At 39.1% G+C, this 20,153-nt stretch overlaps 1 protein-coding gene across 1 annotated transcript; it reads left to right on the top strand.

Moving 5' to 3' along the window:
- Positions 1–5,810: 5,810 nt before the first annotated feature.
- Positions 5,811–16,379, top strand: LOC149840613 (ubiquitin carboxyl-terminal hydrolase 2-like). Its single transcript, XM_090004499.1, has 2 exons — positions 5,811–9,352; positions 15,818–16,379. The coding sequence occupies exons 1-2, from the start codon at positions 6,468–6,470 to the stop codon at positions 16,065–16,067; spliced, it is 3,135 nt and encodes a 1,044-aa protein (XP_089860625.1). The 5' UTR covers positions 5,811–6,467; the 3' UTR covers positions 16,068–16,379.
- Positions 16,380–20,153: the final 3,774 nt, after the last annotated feature.

The following is a 20,153-nucleotide window of genomic DNA, read 5'->3' as shown; positions in this document are numbered from 1 at the left end:
TCTTCTTGAAAACAACTGCCTTAGTTGGCTTGACTTCCTGCCAAGTATCTGCTTGCTCATGTTAGCTTTACAGGCACTGCCTATGTAGCTTTGAGCCTGAATGCCTTAGCCGAGTTGGCTTGCCTTCTAGTGTAGTCGCTGCTCAATATTTTTGTCCCTTAGGCTATGTGCGCTGGCAGTTGCCAGCCACATGCTAGCTTCCACTGTCCACCCCACCATTGGCTTGCAACGGCCAAGGTCTTTCACTTGGTCCCCATAAGTTCCAGTGTTACAGGCCTTCCCCACTAGCGGTGTTCAACATCCCATTCGAAGCTGTGAGATACTCTTGGACTTTGTCTTTAAATTGCCACAGAGTGTTGTCTCGTTCCCAACTTTGTTCACTTTCTGGTAAGCCCCTCTATTGGACCAAGAACTCATGGTAATAATTGGCCTTGCTGTGGCCTCTAAGTCGATGATCAACAATGCATTCCACTTTCTGATTGAACTGTTTGGAAATGCTTGGAGGAGCATGAATAGGGTGGGACCGATTTGGATCCTGTTCATCTTTCAAGTGAGGTTTAAGAAAACTTACATGAAAAACAGGATGGGACTTGATGCGAGTCGGCAAAGCTGGCCTATAAGTCGTGTTGCCTATCCTTCGAATCACTGTAAAGGGGCCATCATAGCGGGCAACAAGTCCTTTGTGCACCATCTTACTACTGATCTTTTTCAGATCTGTGATGTAAGTTTTAACATAACGTTATTACCAACTTTAAACTTGAGGGGCCGCCTGCGTTTATTGGCATTCTTTTTCATTCGTTTCACCGCCTTAGACAAATAGTCATAGACCTCGTCTAGATGCTCATGCCTGTCCCAAATCATCTTGACAGTGGAAGGGCATCTTCCTTGAACTGAAAGAGCCACATTCGATGGTGTAAGGGGTTGTTGGCCTATAGCCAACTCGAAAGGACTCTTGTCAGTCAAGCTACTCCAATGCAAGTTATAACAAAACTGGACAACATCAAGTAGATCAACCCAATCATGTTGGTTGGCCGATATATAATGGCGCAAATATTCTTCTAAGATAGAATTCACCCTCTCAGTCTGTCCGTCGCTTTGAGGATGGTTGCTGGTTGAAAGGTTTAGATTCGTCCCCAGCAACTCAAAGAGACAACTCCAAAAGTAGCCAGTGAATTGAGTATCCCAGTCACTGACTATGTCCAATGACATTCCTTAATGTTTGATGATGTTTGACATGAATAGCTTGGTCGTCTTCTCTGTCGAGCAATTCTTAGGGGTAGAAACAAAGGTTTAATACTTGGAGAATCGATCCACGATCACCAAAATAGATGTCTTGCCGTCCACCTTCATCAAGCCAATAATAAAATCCATCGACACACTTTGACAAGGTTGATCTGGAATCAACAAGGGGTCAAGTAAGCCGCCAAGTTTTTGTCGATCAACTTTGTCGGGTTGACATACAAGACAAGCCCTAACATAATGTTGAATATCTTCCTCCATCTTTGGCCAATAAAACCCACATTCCATCAAAGCCATCGTGCGGTCTTGGCCAGGATGCCTAGCCCATTGAGCATCATGATGTTCTTTCAACAGTTCTTTTCTCAAGCCACCAGTCGTAGGTACATACACTCAGTTGCTTTTGTCATAAATCACCTCATCTTGGGTCCAAAAGCGTCGGCAGGTGCCCTTATGAATAAGTTGCATCAACCACACAGTAGTAGGGTCTTTTTTTGTTGCTTTCTTGATCTTCTGCAACAAGTCCCCCTGTACTTGCATTGCAGTCAGGATCTGAGGCATTTGACTTAGTGCATCAATGATCGTATTGGCCTTACCCGACCGGTGTGCTATCTGAAAATCAATTTCGACAAGAAAATCTTTCCACCGAGCCTGCTTTGGTGATATCATTTTCTGAGTCAAGAAGTAACTGTTGGCCACATTGTCGGTGCAAACAACAAAGGGGCTCCCCAACAGATAATGCTGTCAAAGCCGAAGGCATTGTACCACAATGGTCATTTCTTTCTCACGTACTGTATATCTCCTTTCAGTGTCATTGAGTTTTTGATTTTCATAGGCAACCAAATATCCATCTTGCAACATGACTCCTCCCAAGGCAACATCAGATGCATCCATCTACACCTCAAAAGGTTTGGAAAAGTCAGGCAATCTTAGGACATGTTCCTCCGATAAAACTCTGTTAAGATTGAAAAAAGCTTGATCACAACGGTCTATCCACCTTTAAGGTTGATCCTTCTTCAGCAGGCCGGTTAATTAAAGGCACTACGATTCGTGAATACCCCTTCACAAATCTTTTGTAGTAGTTAGCTAGGCTAAGGAACAACCGTAGCTCAGTAACTTTGTCAAGGACTGGCCATTTCTCAATGGCTTGTATCTTTCAGAGATCCATCTCCACGTTCCCATTCCCTATATAATGCCCTAAAAATGGCACTCTTATTTGGGCAAAGACACATTTTTCAGGTTTTAAGTACATGTTCTTCCTCAATTTTCCCAAAACTAGCCGCAAGTGTTGAATATGGTCATCCGAACTTTAACTAAAGATCACAATGTCATGCAAATATACCAACAAACTCATCAAGACACGAGCAAAAAACATTAGACATCAAATTATAGAAAGTTATTGGGGCATTGGTTAGCCCAAACGGCATGACACAAAACTCATATAAGCCATACCGAGTTATACAAGCAGTCTTATGCTCATCGCCTGCAGCAATGCACACTTGATAATATCCAGAGCACAAGTCCAGTTTGGTGAAGAACTTTGTAGCTCCAAGTCGGTTAAAAAGGTCTTCGATACATGGCAACGAGTATCTGTTTTTTATGGTAAGTTTGTCCAATGCCCGATAGTCGACGCACAAGCATAATGACTCATCTTTCTTCTTTTGGAATAACACAGGGGTTCTATAAGGGGCTTTGGATGGCTGAATATACCCTGCTTGTAGCAGCTCATCCAGTTGTCATCGCAGTTTGGCAAGTTCTGAGGGTGACATTTGGTAAGGGACTTGGGTCGATGGTTGGGCACCAGACACCAATTCAATTGAGTGGTCCACATCTCTTCAGGGTGGCAACTCCTTTGGCATCTCGTTTGGGTGAATGCCTGCATATTCTTATAATATTGTTTGCACACCAGGGGGCAAGGGACTAGAGGAAGCATCTTCTTCAAGTTCCTTCAAAGTGGCCAAGTAAGTCACTTTGCCACGTCTTAGTCCATCTCTAAGTTGCAGAGATGACATCATACTCATCCTACTTTGAGTTCCTGACTCCAAAGGGACCATGCTAGGGGCCAAATCATCCATAATCATGAGAGATCTGAGGTGTGGAGCAACCACAGCCTTAGCCTGAGTGAAAAACTCAATTCCCAACATAACATCAAAGTCCTCCAACGTACAAGCCGTGAAGTTGCACAACCCGCACAAAGATCACACTTGCACGGGCACCATACGTGCTTCGCCACTAATGCTAGACGACGAAGCATTAATGGCCTTCACTTGGCAATTGCTCATACTTAGTTTTAATCCAAGTTCCCTTACAAGTTTGGATGCCACAAAATTATGAGTAGCGCTAGTGTCCACCATCACATAGACAAAACATTTGTTGATGCAAATAACAACATACATCAATCCGAGACTTAGTAGTACTTCCTTTACTGATTTTTGTTGGAAAGCACTTACAATCCTCAAAGGATTCAGTGGATCCGTCTCCACGCCTGTTGTTGCTTTTGCTTTAATTGTCTCCACCATGACAACCACATTCATGGACTTCTTTTGAGGGCAATCTTTGGCTCTATGAGGGCCTTTACAAATGAAACACCCCGAGTAGGTAGTAGACTTAGTTGTTTCTACCTTAGTTTTTTCCTCCGTCTAGGCCTTCCCTGGGGTGCTTTTCTTGCTAGGCTTCCCCATCTTTGGCTTGGGCTTGATCGAATCACCAATAGAGTGAGCTTTGTAATCCACCAGTCGGTCGTCTATAGCCAAGGCCGATGGAAAATCTTTTACCTCGAGATGATGCAGTTCAGTCTGTGCAAGGGGCTAGTCCACTCATGAAGTTAAGAAGTTTATCTTCCGCGAACATGTTTTTCACATCAAGTAGAAGAGCAGAGAAAGACTTGACGTACTCACGAATCGTCCTAGTCTGTCAAAGACGCCGAAGTGCCTCTCGGGCTAGCCACGCTACATTGCAAGGAAGGAACTGTTCCTTGAGTTCCTTCTTCATTTCCTCTAAAGTGGCAATGGCCGACCATTGAGCATTGGCATCGTCCTCCTATTTGGTGCGCCACTAAAGTTTCACATCTCCGTTTATATACATGCTTGCCATAATGACTTGTTCTTCCTCCTTTGTATGGGCAACCTTAAAGAACTGCTACATATCCCAGAGAAAGTTTTCTAAATCCTTAGAGCTTCTCGTGTCGTTAAAGCCTTTTGGTTCTGACACTTTAACCCGCGGCTTGTTAGTGAGCAATGGGTTTTTAAGGGCCCTTTTCAAGACGGTCATTTCAGCATGCAAGTCCACCAAGCCCTTATCTATCTTGTCACCAAGATCGATAAACTGTCCTTCTAAGTTGGTCAAGCATCATTCCATCACCTCCATCTGTAGCACCCACTCGTTAAGTCGAGTGCAATGAGTTCTCAACGTTTCTTCTAAACGACTTAACCTTTCACGAGTTTTTACAACAACCATGCAACCTGGCTCTGATACCAACGGTCACACGATCAATCTTTTTCTTTCAAAAAGGGGGTTCCGTGTGTGGCCTAAGTGATGGTTTCGTTCAGCACTTACTAGCCTGACTATCGACTCACATGTTATAAAGTATGCAAAGGCTCAAAGGCTTTCACTCTTGGGAATCTCTCAAGAAGGGATGCACAAGGGACTTAACCAAAAATCTTAATTGGCCTTCCTCATTAACTTAGAAGAATACAAGTACAAAACCTACGCACTTGTGTGCTTACACTTTTATAAGTCTTTATTTTATAACCTCACAAGATAACCAAACATCTCGGGTGGCGCCTGGGCAGGCTGCCACCTATCTCGACCATTGAGGCAACTGCCAACGACCTTAGGTAGGTGGCTGCCACCGCACTGTCTGTGGCCGTTGAAGCCATCTAACAACGGTCGAGTAGGTGGCAAGTCTCGTGGCTGCCACCCGACTCTTAGCCTGCAATGTCGAACTTTGGTGTCGTGCCAAAGTGCCATGCAGTTAGGCAGCTGATAGCGACTATCAACTGCCTGCCTTTTCTTTAAGGTCGACTCCCACATGGCCCAAGCTTTTCGGCCGGTCACTCCATGCCCTTCAAAGTTCATCGCATGTCGTCGGGGTTGTACGACACTTGTTCTTCGGTCATCTTTCTGGAACCTTGCCTTAATCCAAGTGTCTTCTTGAGAACAACTGCCTTAGTTAGCTTGACTTCCGGCTAAGTATCTGCTTGCTCATGTCAGCTTTGCAGGCACTGTCTATGTAGCTTTGAGCTCGAATACCTTAGTCTAGTTGCCTTGCCTTCTAGTGTAGTCGCTGCTCAATATTTTTGTTCTTTAGGCTTGCTAGCTTCCAACGGGCCAAGGTCTTTGACTTGGTCCCCATAAGTTCCGGCGTTACACTATCCATGGTCTTACACTCTTATTTCTTACCAAGCAAAAAGTTCTTAGTATTTCTCAAGATACCCGTACAAGTGAACATTGGGGTGGGGGTGCGGGGCGCTTTAGAAATCCCACAAACCCATAAAAACAAAACATTTTTTAATCACGATTTTATCCTTGAATAATGTTCTCTTCCTCCTTGCGACTCCTTTTCTCTCTCTAAAAAACGTCCCCCTTCTTTCTACTGTACTCTCTCTCACTCTCGATTGTAAATCCTCTTATTAAATCGACTGACGATATTCTTTGTACATTTGTGGGTGGTATACTTTTTGTTTTCCCGTCTTGTTGGGATATTTTCTCTCACTAGGTAAGAAGCATCGTAAGAGCCTCTCTGTTTGGATTCTTCAATTTTCCCCTACTTTCTATTGAAAAATTCATCTTTTTATTCGTTATAGCTCAGTTTTTGCTTTTCTTTTGTTCTTTCTGGGGGATTTTTCTGGTGAGTTTGTCTTGGTAGTTTCTTGCGGTATTGGTGGAAATTGCTCATTGGCTGTCTTTTCATCTGATAGTTATCGAATCACTCTGCCGTTCATTGGTTTTTACTTTTTAGGTATTGCTTATTTTTGGATGATTTGGTTGCTATTAGAATTTTGTGGTGTTCGATCTTAACATTGGAAAATGGTGGGGATGTTTTGGCGGATTATTCCATGACTGGGTGTTTTGGTAGTGTTATAAGCCATTTTTTTGAGTCATTAGATTGAAATAAAAATACTTATCGATCGAATCAAGTTGATGAAAGATGATTTGGGGATTGAAGGCATGAGGGCGGGAGCTTGACAACTTCATGTTCTGTGAGTTTTTGGTGTTCTGGTTGAAGGAAAATGTCAAAAAAGGTTAAGAAGAAGGCGCGTCACGCATCTGTGCATAAAGGGAAACGATCTCCGTTGCGTAGTGCTTCGAATAGAGTTGATGGTGCTAATAAGAAATTGGTTGTTGAAAGAGAGAAGGTTGGATTTATAGAGAAGAAGTCGTGTAGACATGCCAATAAGGGTATTGATGTTGAGAAGGTTTCTGCTAGGATTAGAAAATGTGGGAGTGTACAATGCCAAGATTGTCGCGAAAGAAGAGACAGGAAAGGAAGGAACAAACAAGGTAGAGCTAAGGCGAGTGTTCAAGAGTGTGTTGGATTCAATTGCATTTATATGTGCTTGCTTTGCGGTTATCTCGGTTGTGGAAAATCTGCTGATCCCACAAGCAATACAAGTCATGCATTCAGACATTGGCATTTAGCACGTCATCCCTATGCAGTTCGGTGGGATAATCCCGTTTCATGCTGGTGTTTTGAATGTGGCTTGTACATTACAGGCAATGTAAAGAAGGAGGCGGAGGAAGATACGGATGAACATGGTGAAAGCAATGGGACCTTGCCAGAGGTGTTGAGATTGATCAAGGAACATTCAACAAAGGATTGTCAGGTCGATGTTGAACAAGTATGGTTCAATAGCAATGCAAAACATGAAGATGAGCAACTGGAAATTGGTGAAAATTCAGTCTCAGAGGTGAACGATGATCAAATCGGAAATGGTTATGTCGTTAAAGGTTTGATTAATCTTGGGAATACATGTTTTTTCAATTCAGTTATGCAAAACTTGCTTGCGCTAGACACGTTGCGTGACCATTTTATAAATGCCAGCATGTCAAACATCGGACCACTCTCATTGGCTATGAAGAAACTATACCATGAAACAAGCATCAATATGATTGACAAAGAGTGCAGGGAATCAAATTATGGATCCCGTATTAGTGGGGCCATAAATCCCAAAAGCCTTTTTAACTGTATTTGCTCCAAGGCACCTCAATTCAGGGGATATCAGCAGCAAGACAGTCATGAATTGCTCCGCTACTTACTTGATGGGCTTAATGGTGAAGCATTGGTTATGAAAAAATCATGCAGTGGTAGTGAAGGGGAAGGTGAAGAGACGAAGAGTTTGGACTCTGCTGGGACTTTTGTGGATAGGATTTTCGGGGGGCAACTCTCTAGCACTGTGTGCTGTCTGGAGTGTGGGCACTCCTCAGTTGTGTACGAACCATTTTTAGACCTTTCACTGTCTGTTCCAACAAAAAGGTACCCCTCCAAAAAGCCATCATCGGTTCCTCCCAAAAAGAAAGCATCCAGTAAGGTGGGAAATTTTAATAGAGGGCGAAGGAACCGAGAGAAGGTAACTGCAGTTGCAATCCCCAGACCTACAAATATAGCAGCAGATTTGGTTGATACCCATTTGCCACCCAGTGAGTTATCCTCTTCATCTTTTCCTTCTAGTGTGCCTATTTTAGAAGAAACTCCAGTTCAGGATGAGGATTTCTCATGGATGGATTATATAGGGCCTGGCATTGTTTCAGATGAGTCCTCTTGTCATATAGATTTTGGTGTTTCAGAAGATCATGCAAAGAACTATGGTTGCTCTGCGACTTCTGTGGCTACTGAAGATGGTTGTGCACCTGCAAAGGAACTGTCTGCTCATAATTATGAAAATGGTTCAGTTGAACGTGATTGTCAATTCAGCCAATCAAATGTTGCTGCTGGGCTTGCCCCTAAAATCGAGAGCAACTTACCTTGTCAATCTGAATGCCAAAGTGCATGCACAGATAGGTTAACTGAAGAGTGCACAAGCAGCGGTTGTTGCCCTGGTAAGGAACAGTTGCTAAGTTATGAGTCTTCTGGTGAGAGCAAAATCGTAAATGGACTCCCTTTATTGGTCCAAGAGCCTGAAGTTTTATTGCTTCCTTATAAGGAAGTTGATTCATCTCTCATGGAGATTACAGAAGCAACAAGTGATCCCCCTAGTTCTGCCTGTCAGGTGTATGATAACGTTCCACTAAAGGAAATAAATATAAAGGCATCATCTGTAGTTGGCTACGAAGAGAAAGATGCTGATTTTGATGGGTTCGGTGACTTGTTTAATGAACCGGAGCCTGTTGAATCTGGACTGGCTAACGAGAGCCTTGAAGAGACTGGGATGAAAGATTTATTGGAGATGGAAACTATCTTATTGGCTGGAAACAGCAGTGAATCTAATCAAGAAGAGGTTGATGACACAAATTCTCCAGTATCCGTTGATGTTTGCTTGACTGGTTTCTTTAAACCCGAGCTCCTTTCTGAAGAACATGCATGGAATTGTGAGAATTGTTCCAAGATTGTCAACTGCCAAAATCAGTTTGATGGCCAAGAACAACTTCTTGTATTGGACAGCGGAGCGATGCTATCAAAATCACAGGAAGATGGAGATGATTTTAGAATAGAAAAATCTCATGCTGATATTGATCGGAGCTTGATTGGAGCACCAGAAGGTAATCTGTTGCAATGCAATGATGTGGTGGTGGATCCAATATCCATTACCAAGACCCATGTTGCAGATGCATGTCAGCATGCAGATCATGGTGAATCAACCAATTCATTTCATGAAAAAATATGTGGTTCAGAGCAGTTTATTGACACCAGTCAGAATGTTGATCATGTTTCAAAAAAAAAGCACCGGGTGCCATGTAGGATACCTAAATTAAAAGGCAAAAAGGCAAATGTAACAGGTTGCAACACTGTTATGATGAAGAGAGATGCAACAAAAAGATTTCTCATCAACAAAGCTCCTCCGGTTCTAACAGTTCACCTGAAGAGGTTTAGTCAAGATGCACGTGGTCGCTTGAGCAAATTGAGTGGCCATGTAAACTTTCAGGTGGCTCTTGATTTGAAGCAATATATGGATCCAAGGTATTGTTTGCTAGTTTTTTTTTTCCAATGGCATGTCTATTACTGTTCAAATTTTGATATATATATATATATATATATATATATATATATATATATATATATATATATATATATATATATATATATATATATATATATATATATATATATATATATATATATATATAAAATCTTTCCTCATGAAGTCGATTTCTTTTATGAGTTACCTTGCTTGTTTTTTACATTGGCAGCACGTTATTTCTTTTCTTGTTTTATGAGGTTTTTGCCATTAATGAGCTTAATCAAGATATGTATTTCCCTTGCTTTGGTTACTGCAGCTTTAATGTTGCCAGGTTCCATTGGTTTAAATATTTACTTTGGAATTGTGTGAATTTCTGGTGTTTTCTAGCAATTTCCTAGAATTATTGTCTCTCAAGTGAGGAGTTTGGAACATGTTTTCCTTTTCTTTACTAAGGAGTCTGTATTGATTCTAAACTGCATTGCAACAATTTTCTGATGCCGACATATTCTGTTGTTCTGAACATGCAAATACAATTGCCTTTTTTTCAATTGTATCCTTTTTTCCAGGATAGACCTTCGCCTTTGTTATACATTTAAATATAACATCTTTTTAATTAGTGCATGTTGAAAGACATGTACATCTTCTGTGCCTGGCCTTTTAAATCTTATTTATTCTTTGTATGTCAACTTGGCTATGCAGCTAGCGTTCATCTCACTGTTTTGAATCTTTTGCTAGGCCATGGTTGGAGCTGGAATTATTTCCATCAGGCTGCATGGGTTACCTTCCTGGAAGTTTCAAATAAAGGAATTTGAATATGTACAGGAGGCATAGAAGTACTCTTTGATTGTTTCACAGCCTAACTAGTTCCATCCACCTTTGTTCATGTTTTGTGTGTGCTGATTTCGTATTTCTGAAAAAGTCTTGCCAGTTTTCTTCCCTGTTATGTCATTAGTGCAATGTGTATATATACATGTGTGGGTGGGTAATCCTTGTGTGTTTGGAGACATTTCAAAATGCTGAGCTCAAATCATGTTAGGTAATACACATAGAATGATAATTACACCTCATCAGTCTGATCCATAGCTACCAGGAAGCAAAGTGGATACAGGAAGCAATGCGTGAAGCGGAAGCGGGGAAGTGAGTGTTAAAAAGTAGTATGAAGCATGAAGCTGGATTCATTTTGGAAGCAATTGTGGAAGTGAAAAAAGAAAATGAGTGGGAAGCGAGGGGGAAAGTGAGTAGGAAGCGAAAAAATAATAATAACGTGAAAAACACAAAAAATAAGGAGGAAGCAAGGAGGAAACGAGGGGGAAGCGAAAGAGAAACAAAATTGAAGCGATTTGAGAAGTGAGCAGAAAGTGTGCTTCCCCCAAATGGGAAGTGAGTTTCTCCCACGTTTTCGTGGTGCTTCCCACTTTCAAAGCACGCTTCCGGGAAAGTGCACTTCCCCTTTAAAGAGGTGCTTCCAGTAACTATGGTCTGATCAACTTTTCAGCAACAAGATTTGATGATATGTGCAAATTACGAAATAATTCCTGTGGCATGCCTAAACATTTCTCTCTCTCTCTCTCTCTCTCAAAACACACACACACACACTCAATTGGATCATTTGAGTTTAATTTCATCTTTCTTGTCATTTAGTCATCTTATTGCCTTTAATCTAAAATCTTGATTCTTTAGTCTTTATAATTGGGTGAAGTTGGTTGATCAATGTTATCCCTGAACATGCCCGAAGATTGCATTATGGTCTGATGAGGACGAAACCTTGTCTTCAGTTGTGGTGTCTAATTATGTTGGGATGAATATGTCCATTCTAGCAGAGGTTTGAAACCTAGATATATTCAAATATGGCTTTAAATTCAATTAGTTTTAGGCCCTGTTTGGAAACTAGTAGCTGGGATGGAAAGTGGCATTTCAGGAAGTGGCTGCTGCTAAATCCTGGATTTGGTGCCAATTCCATGCTTTAGTGTAAATACAATGCTACTTCCCATCCCAAATGCATTAACTCCCATCCCAGCTACCTGTTTCCAAACAGCCACCAGATGGTAGTTTGACCAACTTTTTGCCAAATGCATTAACTCCTATCCCAGTTCCTAGATTCCAAACATTCCCTTAATCTATTATATAATGTTCATTTGTAAAATCTTTGTTTTGGATTTCTATTTTGCCAGATCTGGCATTATTGTAACAAATTTAGATCTATTGAACTTAATTTTTCAAATCAAGCTTAGTTTCAAATTTGGACTTGAATCCATTTTTCTAAAAGTTGATTTTACATTTAGACTAATCATGATACGACGAATCAAACCCATGAGAGAGAGTAACCTAGGATTTATAATTTTCTGTTTTTAGTTAATCAACATGTTAATGATTATCCTTTATCTGTCATTGTTATTTAATATTTGCTATCAATAGGATGAATCAACAGAAAAAGTTTTAGGGTTTGACTAGAAACATGGGTGAGGAGTCGGGATATATATATATATATATATATATATATATATATATATATATATATATAGGGAAACTGGAATATGTTTACCAACCAAATATGTTTGCTGGTATGAATCGTGATTTGCATAGTTTTTTTTGCAAATCTAACCCTGCAGATGTATTCGGTGTGGTCCATTTGCAAGGAATTGACTGTTGGATCATCGGATCGATAAATGCGATTTTTTATGCTTAAATATTTATGAAAATTTTAAGCCATTGATTTTCAACAATTTAAAAGATCCTTCTTATACATCATAATTGGATGATCCAAGAGTCTGTTTCTATGAAACCAAGCATCTAAATCACATCCATACACTGAAATTTTCGAAAAAAAGTGAAAAAAACCTATGAAAATCTTGGTTCATACCATTAGACATATTTCAGTTACCCTATATATATCATAGCCACAGATATCGTCTATATTATCACTGTATTTTCAGCAAATGATATTATAGGTAAAATATCACGATATTTTGAAAATATCGCCAATTTGATATTATCATGAGATATCACAATATTCTCGTGATAATATCATGATATTATCAATTATCGTTACGGTTTTTATTTATTTTCTACATCTTAAATGTATTTTCTTCTTTATTTAGCATTTTTTACTGATTTCTTTTACTATAAATGGATTTTATTATCTGAGGCTGATATTTTCTTTCTTATTTTTGTTACTGTTATATGTTTTTTATTTTTTATAAGCCCTGAGATTTATCACCAAACCTATAATATCGCAAGAAATAGCCAATACCGATATTTGTGACTATGATATATATATATATATTATAATGTCGCCATGGCCTTCCAATACATCCATTTGAGAACCTCCTCTATTACACTTGACTTCTTTTTAACCCATTCATGTAGGATGCTGATCAGATCCAAGATTTGTGTTAAGTGATTACCTTTGAAATCAGGTAACTCTTGGTAGGAGCACATTATCCAACAATCTTGACATGTGATAAAGATTGAAAGTTATTTGATTTAACTTGGACTGGTCCTACTTTTTTCCTTTTTAAGTCTGACCTGAGAAAATAGATTATTTAATGAATTTGGAAATTCTTTAAGAGTTGTAGGAATTTGTTGACTCTAGAATATTTGGTGTCTTAAATGATTAATTTTGATTGTCCCAAAGAGTGCTAGCTTCATTGCATATAGTTGACAAAATTAATCCCAAGTTTTACCATTGGATTCATTTATATCTCAAATTATTTAAGAACTTGAATTATGTAGGTTAGAGCCAGGTGTATGGTGTTTTCATAAAGTTTACAGTTTTGAACAAGAAATTTTCTTTAAGTGTTTGATTTTTTTCAGTTTAAGGTCTTATATTCCCGTTTACCTCTTTAATTATGGGATAACTTGTCGTGCAAGTGGGCCTATATTTTCATCACCCAACCATAGCCATTTTTAGTCATTTTGAGTTATGTTGGACAGCCATCTCTCGTTCTCCCTTGTCTATTTATGATTAAAATGGATGGACAAGTTTTTCTTCCATACTTTCATTTTATTACTAAGAGAGCCAGAACTATTCCCCATATGTTCGTTTTGTTACCAAGAGAAGCAAGAAGTCTAGTGGTGATGGAAGGTGATGGTGGGCATAATCCTACCTTCCCTGATAAGGAGTTGTCTTTGGCCCTTCTGAAAGATGGGCTATCTCTTGCCCTTCTAATCTGTTACCACTGGAATCCATTCTTCCAATTGTCATAGAGCTAAACGATGGGAAAAACCTCCTCCTTCTAACTAACATAGAGGAAAAGAGTAAGGGGAAAAAAGTAAAAGATAAAGCTTTTCTTTTTGTTTATGGTTTGCCGAGATGTCATGTCATGATTGTTAAATTGTACATATATAGGTGTATATACCTATATAATATGGTTGTATATATATACATATAAATATGTATATATTTATATTTTTTTTCTTGTACTTGTACTTGTAATTGTAATATGTAATACCCATTAGGTTTTTTTTTGTCATTTCACATTGTGTAATAGGCTGTGCCCATTAGGGGCACTTTAGTACTTTTCTATTTTCCTTTTCTTATTTTTTCTTTTCTTTTCCAGCTAAGGACATAATAGTCCTTGGCATCTAGAGCCATTGGAGTGGTTCCCAATGGCTCTTGAGGCCTCTCTTCTCTATATAAAGGGGAGTAATCCCCTTCTTTTATTATGCTTTCTCAAGCATTCTTTGGCAATGACTTTCTGCTGAGGCGCGCTGCCTGGGCCAGGCACAAGGTTACTGCATAAGCTTATAGGTCTCAGCGGTAGGACCCTGTTTTACGGCTTAGGCAGCATGGACATGTTTTTTTTTTTTTTCTTCTTCCTTTCTTTCTTTTTCTTCCTCATCCCAACCCTTTTTTTCCCTCTCCTTTTCCTCTTCTTCTTTCTTTCTCTTTTCCTTCTTCTTTCCCTTTATTTTTTTCCTCTCCATTTCTTCTTCCTCCTCTCGCCCCTCCAACTTCCCAACTTCTCTTTTTCTTCCTCTTCTCCTTTTTCCTCATTTTCTCCCCTTTTCCCCTTCTTTTTCTTCCTTTTCTCCTTTTGCCTTTTGTTTTATTTCTGTTCTTCACATGTATGTCTTTGATTTTCACAGATAAATAAATAAAGCATAAATAAATATATATATATATATATATATATATATATATATATATATATATATATATATATATATATATATATATATATATGTGTGTGTGTGTGTGTGGTGTGGTGTATATATAGTTTTATGTTCAATGCTATGCAATTTTATGAATTTTGCAATATGATACATTGAATTACGTACGTGTACTTCATTCTTAGTCACAATCATATGTTTGTTACTAAATTTAATTATTTATTCTATATTCTGCTTTTGTTGATGTTTTATTTTTTTTGGTTTGCCTAGACCGACTAGTCTTTTTAGGGGTCTTCTGCCTAGGCCCCGACTTGCACTTTTGACAACAAAAATTGTATTCCACATATACCATCCCTAATAGACATATCCATATAAGCAACCATATCTATGCATCCCAGGCTTGGGGTTAGGCTTATCAATGGATTGAAGAGCCAACCCAGCCCAACCAATAACCCGTATGCTTTTTGTTTTGTTTTTTTCCTCTTTTAACAAAGAGTTCAGACTTGTGGTTTGGATTTGGATTCGGATTTGATCAATTTGATCCGGATCAGTCAATTTTTTCTATATAAAATTCATTATAATGGTAGGATGTGGACCTTATCGGTTCTGGTGTCACCATATCCGGTCTGAATGTGGATCCTGATTATTGTACCCTATCACTAAGTCCAATCAAGCCTATGTTGGGTTCAAGCCATGTCCAACCTGTTGACAACCCTTCTCGGATACGCTGGAGTTTGCTTAACATGTGAACATTGTTGGATGTCAGTCCTTCAAGACTTGTCACGTGAAGCAGTGAGGATGCTTCATTGGCAGTTCTTGATTCACCATCATATCATTTGACCACTACAAGTGTGAAGGAGATAAATATATAAATATTGCTTTTCAAATAGTTTATCTTGTTTACTGAAATACCTTCCATTAAATTGTTCGGAGGTATATAGAAATATATCTTGTTCTATCCACTAAAAATTGAGGCTGAGATTTCAAACTTTCTTGGTTCATGTCTTGCTAACTTTCTGCGTCTGTGGTTAGAAACCCGTTGGTGGAGTGGTTGCTAGTCTAAATTTGTAATCAGTATGTGGATGACCTCGGTCTTGCTTTTATGATGTCCTGTCCGAGTTCTGTAATATGCTTGCTCTGCTGTTTTTTCATATTCAGCTTACCTAATAAGTCCAGTTTGGCTTCTGTAAACTGATTCTCTCTTAGAATTTAGTACCAATTGCACCAATAACAGAATATTCTTATTTAACACCAGTTTTTCAGCTTTTCAAGTATTTAATTCTAATGTGTTGTCTAATTTATTCATCTTCCACAATGGCAATTATTTTGATAAGCGAGAAATTTGACACCAGGTGTACAGATAAAAGCAACTGCATGTACCATCTGGTCGGGGTGGTGGAGCATTCTGGGACAATGAGGGGCGGTCATTATGTTGCTTATGTGAGAGGTCAGGAGAACAGAGATTCCTCTAAGGTTGTGGAAGATGGACATTCTGTTGGTGTTTGGTATTATGTAAGCGATAATTATTTTCGTGAAGTGTCTTTGAGAGAAGTGCTTCAGAGTGAAGCATACATTTTGTTCTATGAAAGGCATGAAAAGTAGCCGGTTCTGCAGCTATCATCTATCCACGATCAGGTAAATAACAATTCTTTGTATCATGCTGCAAGTTACTTGCAGAAACTGGTAATGTGTTCAAGTTCTTGATGAAGATTCACGATACATTTTTTGGCCCATAAAAGCATCCGCAGAGATGATGAGGATTGAATATATATAGAATATTTGAGCAATGTAAAACTCAAAAATGGGCTTTTATTTTTTATTCGATAGCTCCCATTCCCATGGAAATATACATGTATAACATGCTTTGCATGCCAATTTTTCCTATCCCAATCATTAGGTTATCTGTTTTTTGTCTCGCTTTTCTTTCTCAGCATAAAATACCTTGGGTGATGTCATGGTAATCCATAATATGATTCTTCAGTTAATCATTCACTCTTAAGCATGTTCATTTTGGTGCATGGAGTGCTTAATTAGTTGAGTTAGACAATAAGATTGATGTTCTAGTCCATAATTGCATATCCCTCTGTTGTGATCTTCTCAGCATGAAAAATTCTCGTGACAAATTGTTGTTGAAATGAGAAATATGGAAAAAAATCATGGTATATCTAATGTTAAAATCATAGAAGATTATACAACCAAAAAGGTGAAAGAACACATTAAGATCGCCACAAAAATTGATATATTATAAACAGGTAAATTGAACTGACCAGGTAAGATATTTTACATTTTGTGAAATTGATGCTGATATTTGTTATTGTGGTTTAGTCTTTACTATTTTCTGCATTTATTCCCCATTTCTTTGTATTGTTACCATATGAGTAAGCCTCTTGTGCCGAACTTTATTCGTTATCGGCCAAAAGTGTTGCACGTGTGTCTGCATTGTGACAGGGCCTATGGTGACGCTCGTGTTGCTAAGTAGAACGCTTATGTCTCGCCTATGGTATGCGGCGGCAACACGAGGCAATGCAACATCACTAGTAAGTAGCTCAGCAAGCCTTAACGTGCACACTACATCTCAAATGTATCTGCTCAGCTCCATGCTTCGTGCCATGGGGGTCTCTTCGGCCACCCGCGACTATGTATCATACTTTCGTCTTAACTTCAAGTCTGTAAACAGAGGACATCCATGCAGAATTCATGTGTTACAATTGAGTATTCTCTTATTCAATCATAGGTAGGGAACATGTTCGTGTCAGAATACAAAGGATCTACTTTTTTTGGAGGTGCCCATGCGGGCTTGCCCAAACTTCGGGACCACGCATCTCCATGCACGTTGAGAATTATCGAACCAAGATCAAAATATCATCAACACATTTATATGTGGGGAAGACTGTGATGTGGTTGTTTTTGCGAAATACGAAGTTTACATTCGAAAACTTCATTGAAAACAAAAGCGGTGCATTTTCAAGAAATATTAGGGTTCCTTCTATTGAACCTTCTTTACTTGTATTGGTGCACCGTTATGCGGTTCGGAGTGGGCAACCCTTATATCTCATGAGTTGCACATCAGAATGCATGGGGGTGCTCACGAGTATACAAATTTTTTATGGGCATCTTAGGCATGCACGACGCTCGTTCTTGTCACTCGCCTTATCGGCCAACTTTGCATCCTTGCGAGGGGTTCGATGAGTGCATGTCAAGCGATGGTGATTCCTCTTGGTTAAGGAGCTTTACTATGTTATACTAGCAACTGACTTAGGCTTGAGGGCTAAAAGGTCTTCTCCATCGCAGGGGGGGTTACCTGTTGGGCACGCGCTGCACTTTGCGGGCCTCACAGGTGTCAAAACTCAATACATTCTTCGTTTGGTGTGTATTTGAAACTCGATGCTCACTCTAATATATGTGATGCTTATTCTGATGCGTAGTTGGCTCTATCGACCCTCGATTGCTTGGATACTCGTCACAAGGCGACACACCCGTCCTTTGTTGGCTTGGATGTTGTTACGCCAAATACTTTGGCATCGCTCCGCTTTCGACCCATTCAACACTGTTGCTTCAGATATTCTGTTGTGCTAAGCGTGCATAAAATAATCACTGCCTCGAATCCGCTTTCGTTAGGCTTGCGTAGCTCTTCGCCTAAGGCAAGTTGTGTGTTGCACAATCCCAAAAGTTTGTCAAGTTTTTTTTTCGTGTAAGACAGGAAGACACGAAGAAAAAAGCTGTGATAACTGGTATAAGAGCTTATCAAATTAGTTTTAAAGTTACCCCAAATAGTTGTCAGCGTCTGTTTGTCAGTTTTGGTTATCGTCAAAGTCGTCTAAACTGCTATTGAAAAAAACTGCCTTGATTCACATATTCTCTACTGGTTATTTGGTTTTTACTGGTATTATTTGTGTGAACTCTTCAAGTTCTCTGCATTATCCTTTATTAGTCAGTTTATGACATACTGATTGAGATACATCACACTTCAAGTGTGAGTTGTGGTGAAGTTTACACTGAAAAATGTAGCATCTACGTCGATGGTACTTGCAATACTATTGGAGGGTACTTGCAAATCTATCATCTAAGTTCCTAGATTAAAAAGTGACCCATACACTTTCTCTACTCCCTATTGTCTGGAGTTGCATGAGAGTGCTCATGCGTTCTATGTGCTCCTAACGGATGCTACCATTCTGTTGAGCGAGGCGGTTATAGGATACTTCAATTACTATGTATAAGAATGATATTTTAAGGCTTGAAAATCAACCACTCTGAATTTACGAAAATATTTAAGCATAAAAAATCACATTTTTTTATTTAATTATGATAATCCAATAGTCAATTCTAAGCAAATAGACCACGTTGAATGCATTTACAGGGTTAGATTTAAAAAAAAATGAAAATCTTGGTGCATACTATATATATATATATATATATATATATTGTGCCCACCTTAATTTGGATTTCTGGTTCCTCGTATCTAATGTCACATGGAAGAAAATGGGCCTCATTATTATTGTGTAGTTTTTTCATCCAGCATAGTGCACATGGGACCTGGATGTCTCATTATAGGTCAAAACGTGTCATGTTGACTGTGGACCTGAATCAGTGTCGGTAGTGTAAAAGTTCAAAGTAATCCCTCTTACTATAGTTTCTCATTTGGCTTGCGACAAAGGATGCACACCCAAGGTATCGAACTCTTGACCTCCTTCAACTTGAAAGCCTCCTTCAACTTACCTAACGAGGTATGCAGTGCTCTTGCAGGCTCTCAGTAATATTGGTTCTCACGCTAGTCCCACGTAATAAAGATCTCCCATCCCAGGATCTGACATCTATGCATCGTTTTATTTTATTTATCCTAAGAGCCTTGGAAATCAACGGTCCAAATTGCAGCAAAATAATTACTTGGTAATGCCAACTAGACGCTATAAATTAAGGTTTTTTTTACAAATTAGTCCCAGTCTTATAGCCGATTTGTAAATTGGTCCCTACCTTTTCTTTTAGTTAACCCTTGCAAATCAGTCCTTGAGGTTAACAGCTGTTAGCTTTTCAAACGGTAACTGTTTAATGCCTAGAGAAATTGATGGTTTTACCCTTACATGAACCAATTTGCAAAATGTGAATAAAGTAAGGACTAATTTACAAAAAGTTAATACACTAACAACAATTTGATGAAGCAATTATGGTGACTAATTAACTATGGTTAGTGTTTGACCATGGTCTAACTAACAGCTATTGACAGAAGGACCAATTTGTAATAATAGCCAGAAAGGCAAGGACTGATTTGCAAGATGGCCTAAGGCGAGAATTATTTTGCAAATTAGGCTATAAGGTGAGGACCAATTTGTAATAATAGCCAGAAAGGCAAGGACTGATTTGCAAGATGGCCTAAGGCGAGAATTATTTTGCAAATTAGGCTATAAGGTGAGGACCAATTTGCAAAAAACCCAATAAATTTCTACTCTGTCAGGACAGTGACCATAAGTACACCGGGCAAAGCCAGCATGGCTAGGTCTTTGATCCTCAGGTGGTTTTCCATGTAAATATAAAAAAAAATGTATACACCAAATGAATAAAAAAATCAAAATATCAAGATAGATGCAAACTGATTGTTTAGATCCCAGTTGCATCACACTCTCAATTTCTATGAAGATTTTTTTTTTAACGAAAGAAAATCCCATAGTCTCCTGCTTTGCTCTTGATCATAGT

Source organism: Nuphar pumila, chromosome 4 (genome assembly GCF_984573655.1).
Source record: "Nuphar pumila chromosome 4, dmNupPumi1.hap1.1, whole genome shotgun sequence".
In the NCBI taxonomy this organism is placed as follows: domain Eukaryota; kingdom Viridiplantae; phylum Streptophyta; class Magnoliopsida; order Nymphaeales; family Nymphaeaceae; genus Nuphar; species Nuphar pumila.
This window is presented reverse-complemented; position numbering and strand designations above follow the sequence as displayed.

Bases quoted from the DNA above. Each gene is read 5' to 3' on its own strand.
- LOC149840613 (XM_090004499.1), top strand. From the start codon at position 6,468: ATGTCAAAAAAGGTTAAGAAGAAGGCGCGTCACGCATCTGTGCATAAA. The intron at 9,353-15,817 runs GTATTGTTTGCT...ATTTGACACCAG, and splicing joins AAGCAATATATGGATCCAAG to GTGTACAGATAAAAGCAACT.